General features: G+C 38.0%; 1 protein-coding gene across 1 annotated transcript; it reads right to left on the reverse strand.

The window, feature by feature from the left end:
- Positions 1 to 369: 369 nt before the first annotated feature.
- Positions 370 to 5,682, reverse strand: LOC121519155. The gene is made up of 3 exons (XM_041801973.1): positions 5,341 to 5,682; positions 2,726 to 3,028; positions 370 to 1,947 (listed from the first exon to the last, which is right to left on the reverse strand). Exons 1-3 carry the CDS (start codon positions 5,653 to 5,655, stop codon positions 1,336 to 1,338), a joined length of 1,230 nt encoding a protein of 409 aa, XP_041657907.1. The 5' UTR covers positions 5,656 to 5,682; the 3' UTR covers positions 370 to 1,335.
- Between the last annotated feature and the right edge of the window lie 4,028 nt (positions 5,683 to 9,710).

The raw sequence follows: 9,710 nt of genomic DNA on the forward strand, positions 1-9,710 counted from the left end.
TGTCCAGGCCTGTTTCATGAGTTTGTTTTTTAAAATAATTCTGTTGAACCACAGTTCAAAAGCAATGTCTGATTTTCATTGGTTAATTTTCATTGAATTTTTATTTATTATCACTTTTGTCAGATTCAAGTTATTTCTGTGACCATTGTGGCTTTTTCTTTCATTAACAGAGGGGTACCAACAATTTTGTCCACGTGTGTTTGTCATTATATTTTATTCTATTTTATTAAATATAAAATTGTATCAAAATTACATGATATACTATATTTTTCATGATATGTAATGTCATATCATGTTACATTATAATATATTTCATTATCACATTAAATATTTCATATCATAACGTAGAACATACAAATTCCCCCAGTATTGCCACAGTGGTTTATTATGTTTCTGAATCTTTTTCAGATTAAATGCGGCCTATATCATATTTTCAACTTGAAAATGTACTATATTACTCTAATACTACCATGTGATACTATTGGGTAATACTGTTATACTGCTATTTACTTGAATGGTGTTTAATTTATCATGCCATTCTACATTATTTTGTCACTTGCCACTTAAGCTTGGTTATCATTTCCATATTACATCTTATATCTTCCTGTACAGCTTACTTTAATCATGTGTATGCTAGTTTTACACATGTAACAGACTTCATATATTATTAAAAAAAAACCAAAATGAAACAAAAACAGGTTAAAATACAAACAGCAGATTTTCAAAATGATACAAACAGATAGAATAATTGTGATGATGTATGGAAATTCTCAGATTAATAACAGTTAAAACAAATTAATTGTTTAACATTCCTGGATTATTACAAGTCCGGGAGTTTATCAAAAAGATTAAATATTTTACCAGGACTTAACAAATTTATTATAATGAATAAATCATAAATAGGGCAATCAGTTTGCTTCCAGTATTCTTACTGAGTTTGTGAATTTAATTCTTCTAATTTCAGCACTTCCTCCTCCAGCTGTGGTTCTGATAAAGTGTTACAGCATGTTTGGCTTCTAATCATTGCTGTGCCAGCTTCTACAACTAGAGGGCGATGTTGCACTGCTTTTTAAAGAGAACATTGCATGTTAAGACATCTTGATTTTATCATATTAATATTATTGTTTTCTCTCTATTCTCTATGGTAGAAACACAACTTCTTCTTCATTGTCCTCCTCACTAAAACTGCACTAAGGTTTGGAAGCTGTAAGTCCAAAGACAGCAGTCAAAGGACACAGGCCCTTAACTTCCAAAAGATGAAAGCTAAATATCAGGTTCATTTGTGGGACAGCAGACAGTAGTTTTCAGGCAGAATCCCAAATAGTGAGTTTGTGCCTAATCTGTTTTAAACTCAAAGTCTTCCCTTTGCTTCAGCAGGCTGTGAAAGACTTTGTCAGGATAAAGAAAGAAGTTCCTGTTCCTATCCAGGTCCTGAGCCTTCATAATACGCATCACCAAAGCTTGCTGTATGACTGGAGACTCACATGGGTGATGCTGCACGTTGTGGCTCACATTCCTGTAAGGCTCGATTACTAACAGACCCTTCATGCTGAAATCCTCAGCAGAACCGTTCAGCGTCTCCATGTTCACCACACCTACGATGGTATCATTGCTTCTGTTAGTCACATTAAGTCCAAAGTCTTCATTCAGTGTGAATCTTTGACAGCTAATATCAGCAGTTGTGTTGGGTGCAGTCTCATTATCAGCTGAGATATCCAAGCTATCATTAAAGAGGAGATTCCTTGAGCAGGTTGTGTTTGTGACGCTGAGTGTGGTTGTTTGTCTGAGTCCAGAGGCTGTCCTGGTTCCGGGTTTTCTTGGTCCTGGAGTCTCCTGGATGTTTTTGCGTAGATAGGTTGTGTAACCCTGAACCAGGCGACCCAGACCAGTCTTATAAGAGCGGCGCAGTGACTCAGCTGATCCCAATGGCACAGAGTTCAGACGGACCTGTTGGGAGAAGGATAAAGAAGCTTTCAGATAGTATCCCCCAGGTATCCACAAAGGATGAGTCAGCAGCTAATGATTTATGTTCTGTGCCAACAGTGCAGGAAGAGAAAGGTTGTGTGCAAATATATCTGACTTTTATGCAGGAAACATGCGGTTAAAATGGGCCCAGCAGGCTTTTCTTAAGACTAAACATGCCCTAACTTGTGTTTTTCTCAGATATATATAGTGACAAATCATCACCCATTCCCCTGCTCACTTTGACTTTGGTCACTCAAGGAAAACATCTGGAGTTTAAGCAGCTAAATGCTCCAACATGTTCACCATTTAGATACAAATGCTGTCTGCCACAGGTGATGCTAAACCAGTTAGCACATTGTGAGTTTTTGCAGCTCTCGATTTGTAAAGAGCTGCTTGTTGAGGGCAGAAAAACCCCAGTAAGAGTGACCAAAATAGTCCAAAACCAACATTTCTAATCTTTCACAGACATGTTTTCCAGTGTCTGACATTTTTTCACATTCATACTCAGTGGGTTACTTCCTCTCTCCTACAAAAAGCTAAATGTGGAGATGAGTGTCCAAAAGGCCTTTAACCAGTCCTTTAAAATGCAGAAGAAATTATAGACCAGATGGATAAGCAGCTTTTCTGAGTGTCTGAGTGTAGAAAACTCTGGACCAGTACATCACCACTGCTATATTTAGAATGTTCTATTATCATATTGTTTTTGAGGCAAAAATCTGGACTGCATGATAAATCTGCACATTCAAACTTCTGTTCTGACCTGGTGGATTCTTATGTGTAGATGGACTGCAGCTCCCACCAGCCACTGCTGCATGGACACTGTGCTCATCCTCTTCTTGGTGGTCATCCTCTCATAATGGTCGATTATCTCAAGTTTCAGCCAGGTGTCATAGAGCTCCGTGGTCTCAGCCATCTTTTCTGAGTTGTTGGCGATGCTGGGGATCAGATGGAGGTAGCTGTGGATAATCCCTCCGATTCGTGAAGAACTGCTGATGCCAAAAATCCTCTTAGGCTGGGATCTCTGAGCTGACAAGTGGCCCTCTGTTGATCCATGGGCTCTGACCTGGTGGGATGACAGAAAATTAGACATGGGGGATTCACTTCTTTCCTTTCTCTCTTCTGAATGAAATAATGCCTCAAATTCACACAGGAGCTGCTTTGCCTTAAACAAAATGCTTAAGTTAAGGAGCTCAGATACTGACACTGAACTGCTGTTTCTAAGGCTGCAAATCACATGAATGTTGGATGTCTGACTGGTTGAGGCAAAATCTAGATGTCTGAAGTGTCTGTTTAAAAAAATACAAAAAATATATCTGATAACTTGTGTTGTAGTGTAGGGCGTATGCAGGTACATGAAGTACACCCATTTATTTGTCAATCTCCATGGAGTACCCCCACTTCAGACTCAAGGGAAGCTGAATAAAGGGGGCATTAAAGAGACGTTAACAAGATATTCAGGAGACAGGAATCCCACAAAGAGGCTGGACTGGACTCTGTCTCTCCCTCCATTCTGAAGCACTGTACTGATCAGCTGCATCCCGTTTTCACAGGCATTTTTAACATCTTATTGGAGACATACCAGAGACCTACACCATCCAAAAACCAAGGACCACAGGACTCAGTGACACAGGCCTGTCACCCTGATCCCTGTGGTGATGCAGTCTTTTGAGCGCCTTGTGCTCTAAGCACAAAAAGACATCACGAACCTGGACACCCTGCAGTTCATCTACAGAGCCAACAGATCTGTAGACAACACTGTAAACCTGGACCTCCACTTCATCCTTGAGCATCTGGATTCAGCAAGAACCTACACCAGGATCCTGTTTGAGGATTTCAGATCAATAAACCTGGCTCTACCAGCTGAATGTTCCTGACTCCACCTGCAAGTGGGTAGCACACTTCCTGTCTGACAGGAATCAGAACTATATCAGCACCGACTCCATCCAAGACTGCCTTCTTTCTCCTCTGCTCTTCTCCCTGTACAATAGTTATCATCAAACTAAAGACCTGTTTCTTGCACAGGTTTTTCACCAATCAGGATTTATCCTATTAGCATCAAACTCAGTGATGGAGAACATAACAGCCACAGATATATTCAGCTAAAATATCTTAATCACCCCCTTGTGGCTGGCTACAGTATAGGAACTGATGTCACTTTTAGAGGCTAAATATGGCATACATTGAAAAGAAAAGACAATATTTAGAACAAAATGTCTGTGTACATGAACAGCTGTACCTCCAGTCCCCAGACCATCAGGCTTCTCAAGTTCAACATGACTCTCATTGGACTAATCTCTGGTGGGGGCTAGTCTGGACCATGAAATGACTTGATGCAGTCAGAACAGCATGGAGCGTAACGCTCTAAAGACAGTGAAGGATATAGATTTCAGGAAGGATGCTACCATCCACACCTCTACCCCTATAGCCCTCTGGGACTCCCCAGTTTCCACTGAGGACTCTCTTCTCACTCAGGACCTCAAGTTAGAGCTCAACATCAGATGCCTTATCGCAAAGGCCGAACAGAGGATGTTCTTCCTGCAGCAGCTAAAGAAATTCAACTTGCTAAAGACGATGATGGTGCACTCCTACACCACCATAATCGACTCAAATCATCCTCCTCAGTCTGGTACGCTAAAGCCACGGCAAGGGACAGGAACAGTATCATTGACTCTGCAGAGAGGGTGATAGGCTAAAATCTTGCCACGATGAGGCAGGCAGGTAAAATTGCAGCCGACCCCTCTCACCCTGGACAGGGACTTTTTGAGGCCCTGCTCTCTGGCAGGAGGCTGCGGTCCAGGTCAGGACCAAAAGCAGTTGAATGAGCAGCACACCACCCCTCCCCCATCTGGACAATGTTTGTGTCATACTTATTTAGACAAACTGCACTATAACCTCTCCACCAACTTACCTGCACATCCGTATGGTTTCTCCTTTTGCACCTTTTGTGATGTTCTTATTCTATTTCAATTCTTATTGTGCTACCATCTTTTCCAGAATAATCTAAGGTAGCTCCTCTTCTTAATATTTTTTTACTCTTCCTCTATGTTACTTGTTTTGCACCAAACACCAAGTCAAAGTCCTTGTGTGTAAAATAAATGTACTTGGCTTTGAAACACAATTGTAATTACAATCCTGAAATTGAAATTATGGCTGTAAGTCCACTTACAGCTTTCATAATAAACAAAGAATTAGAGAAATGTCACCTTGAGCTATGCATGAGGAACATTTTAAAGTCATCCATGTTTTATATCGATTGCTTTATAATGTTGGTACAAGATTTGTAGTTTGTAAATCCATAATTTCTCTGCAGAGGACAAGATTTAACAGCACCACTAACCAGTACAAACAACAGAAACCAAATTGAGTGTCACCCACTTGTTGGGCAACCTGGTCAAACAGCATGGACAGAGCCAGAGCAACGACCCCCACTCCTCCATACGTGACCCTGCTGCTGCCTCCCAGCTTCTCTGTCAGGCTGAGGCTGAAAGCTGTCTGCTGCCCGCTGCTCATGCTCCGCTGTAAGAAGGCGTACTGATGCTGCAGAGCTGCCGAGGAGTCCAGAGAGAGGAAAGTGGTGAGGACAGGATCTAAGGAGATGTCTGGGATGACATTGGCATCTCTAGCCACAGAGAACAGCTCGTGGACTGTGGCTCGAGTAGGAAGGCACAAACTGTGACCCATCAGGATCATGGCGATACCAGTGTGTGTGCCAGTGTGTGCGTGCAGCAGGTCTGCTTGTTATCTGTGCTTCTGACCTTCTGTCTGTGTATTTGTCTGAGTCCAAGCTGTGTTATCTGCATGACCAATCACAAAAGCTCTTGAAATACAAACACAATTCCCCATGTTCATTTTGAAAATATTTCAGCACATATTCACAGCATGAATAAGAAAATCAGCCGTATTTCATAGCAATCTTGCTGTTTTCTGAACATGAACTCTATTTTCATGTTTGTGAATGGGACAGACGGCACATTTCCATTTTAATGCTTGTTTTGATATCATATTGGAGTTACATTTGCTCTTTACTGGCTTTGACATAAAATATTGAGCTGTATTTTTCACTTTCAGCTCCAGTTTTAAGTTTCAGGCCATTTTCAGCACATGTAACCACATCTGAAGCCCTTATTTAAGATCTTTCACAGACAGCTTCTCACTTTCTAGTCATTTTTACTCTGTTTTCTCTCTCTCCAACCGAAGGTTGAAAGTGCAGAATTTATCACATGAGGGCATCGAGGGCATCGAACACACTTCTGTGGATAATCAATACATGAAAAGTGTGACAGTGTTTTTGAAGTGCATCAGTTCACTTGGAGAAAGTAGGAATGCTTGGACTGTAGAGATTATCTGCTTTGCCCTAAACTGAACTGAATAACAGCATTTTTGTAGACACAATGGCATAAATCTAGACACAACCTCTGAACATTAACCGTAAAGTCAACAAGCCAGCAGTCAGATCATTATGAAAATAGTTACAGTGCTGACAAATCTGTTCCAGCAAGGCTCCAAAACAAAGTTACAGCAAATCAGGTCAAATTTAAAATAGACAGTTTTGATTTTGATTTTGTAAAAAATGCTAAAAAAAAAAATGCTTAAAAAAGAGTTTTGAGCAGGGTCATTAAAGTAAATGTAAATAAGCAAATCAAAACTTATTTATAATATAACTGTAAGATGATCGACTGTAGTTTAATTGCACACACAACACTTATAAACCGAGCTCTTTTTAATTGATTAATTTAAGATTTGATTTCAGAAAGCTCCTATCATTAGACCATAATCTAGAAGGTTCATCTGGACACATTCATGAGACTAGTTGTCATGAAACAGAATCTATTTTATCAGGCTGCTTAATCAACCTGCATTCTTTTTTACTCTTTAACTATCTACTCATTAGTTTGTTTGTTTTTTATTTGGTGGTTTTCATCCTCATCATAATGTCATGATTGTGTTTAATTTAGTTTTGTTTAGTAAAGTTGTGTTATGTTAAAGTAAGTTGACTTTAATTGAATGAATCTGAGTTATTTTAGTGTTTTTATTCAGTTTAGTTTAGTTTGTTCAACTTAAAATAAGTACAGCTGAGTTAAGTACAGTTGAAGAGTCTACAAAGTGAAAATAGATCAATATTTAGTTTTTTTTGTATGACAGGTCACTGTGTTATGAAACCCAAGGTCAAATTTCAGTTAAATTAAACCTCTCTAAGTTTATAAAATTAAGCTTAAAAACCATGAAAAATGAGGCAGTAAAATCTGCTCCAGGGTGGTGTGGGCGTGTCTGTTGAATGAGCTGAAGCCACGCCCACTCTTGAGAAATAAGATCCTCTCATTTTATAAAAAGCTATAATCTGAATTAAGGAAAGCACTCACACCATTAGCCGGCCTCTTGACCTTTGCTGATCTTAGAAGAAAAGACAAAGTCACTTTTCTGGCTCAAATCTCTGTTATGATGCTTTAAATGATCCATAGACCACTGTGGCTGATGGATCTGGAAAATTTACCTCACAATTAACAAAAAAAAAACAGCATTAAACTGACTGTTAACTTTCAATAAAGGCAGTGACATCAGCTGACAACAGACTGTACTGAGATGAACTACTCTGTGATTTTATATTGTAGTGTTAAAGGGGCGGGGTCATTCCCTACTGTGGGCTCGTGACATCATGAGCCCACATATTAGCCCCACCCACATGAAACCAAGCCAGGAAACAGGTGAAAAACTCTCTAAAGGTCTCAATGCAAAATTCACTCTCATGTAGATCTCAGTGTTTTCACGTGTTTACAGCAACCATATTCCAACATATCTAGTGTTAAGAAAAAAACTTTGGATTTCACTTTACAGGGTCTTTAAGTTAGTTTTTTAATTAGTTAAGTTTGGTTTAGTTTGAGTTAAGTTGAATTAAGTTGAGTTTAGTCAACTGTATTTTAGTTTGGTTAAGTGAAGTGAGGGGAGTTGAGTCAGTTTATTTCATTTAATTAAATTAAGTTTTTGTTCAGTCAAGCTAGGTCTTTATTTAGTTTAGTTTAAGTTGATTCAAATTAAGTTTAGTTTAGTTATTAAGAATTATTAAGAATAGTTTACTTCAGTTTAGTTTAGTCCAGTTAAAATTTTGTTTGGTTGTTTGGTTAAGCTTAGATTAAATTGACTTAAGTGTAGTGGTTTAGTTCATGTTAAGTTTAGTTTAAGTGCAATTATGTTTATCTTAGTTGGTTTAGATTAAGTTCAGTTAAGTTTAGTTTGTTAAGATTAAGCTTAGTTTAGTTTAATTGTTTTGTTTTATTCAGTTTAGCTGAGTCCAGTTAAAGTTTAGTTTAACAAGATCAAGTTTAGTTAAGTGTTGTAAAGTTTAATTTACGTTAAGTCAGGTTTACCTTAGTTTGGCTTTGATTAAGTTTTGTTAAGCTTAATAAAGTTTAGTTAGACAGTCAGAATTCATTATATGTTTGACTGAGTGTTTAATACAGTGGTCCTGAAGGCCAACAGGATTAAATATCTAAAAAGGGCAAAATTTTTTATTAGTGTTTTGTGAAATGTATTTTGCACTTTTGAAAAATTCCATCATGTTGGCCTTCAGGGCCACCATCGTTTAATGTGTCAAAACACCAGCAGAGACAAGTTGAGGGAGATTTTAAAGGTGTGTCAGTATTTGTTTCAGTATATTTTAAGGTAATCTAAATATTCATCAGCTTTTAATAGCAGTGTTTCACATTTATATATTAACTTCAATAGTTAGCTGATTAAATCATTTTAAAAAAGCTTTGACTAAAAGTTAAGACCATATTTGAGTAGCAACATATTGAATTAAGCTGGACTGAAACGTTTTTAGTCGTTTCAACGACTAAATCTATACTAAAACTTCTAGAGTGAAATAACTACAATGTCACTAAAACAAATTAATATCTATTATAAAAACAAAATATAAAATCACTGCCAAAATTAAAACGATATTAATTCAACCTTTATTTAATCTCGAAGGAATCATTGAGGGTGTTCCCTCATTTTCAATGATGTCGAGAGTACAACCAATAAAATGCATCAAAAAGTGATACAAAGAATATCAACAAAACATTACATATGACATTCTCTGATATGCTAGACAGCCTAAAGCAGACATACGTGCATAGTTATGAAGGGGTGTGGTCAATTAAGCAATTTATGCTGGATGTGCAAACAGAGGACCTCTGTTAACTTTGTCAGGTGGATACAGATTTGACTGCAGTTTTTGCATAAATGAGGGGAAGTTTTGTTGAACAAGGACTTCCCACAACTAACATTTATATGGAAAATGAAGAATGGAACCCCAGGTATTTATTCACTAAGTCTGAGTCATGAAAAAGAGTCTGAAACCGACCAAGTCATGCAGAAAAATGACCACAAAGTTGGTCTACATGTGGTATTACAAGCTCATTTCATACAGGCAATTATTTGCAAACTAAAACCTTGTCAATTGTATCTTAGGTAAATCAGCCAAGTACACAGCCATCTCAGTATTTACAGAAGATCCTGTTCAAATAAATAGCCTCTCTGATGCTATTTTAAGTAGGTACATTTAAGATGTGTCTGTTCTCATGCCTGGTGTTTTAGTGAACTAGTTGGTGCCCTAAATGCTTGTCTTTAACGCTCCTTTTAATGGTCCAGGAACTTGAAAAACAAACATTTGGGGTTCCTCTCTTTATTTTGGTACAATATTAGTTGTGGCAGGTATCTGCACCTCACCAATTCACCAGAAATGTACAAAAATGGAAGTGTGATCC

Source organism: Cheilinus undulatus, linkage group 12 (genome assembly GCF_018320785.1).
Source record: "Cheilinus undulatus linkage group 12, ASM1832078v1, whole genome shotgun sequence".
In the NCBI taxonomy this organism is placed as follows: Eukaryota; Metazoa; Chordata; class Actinopteri; order Labriformes; family Labridae; genus Cheilinus; species Cheilinus undulatus.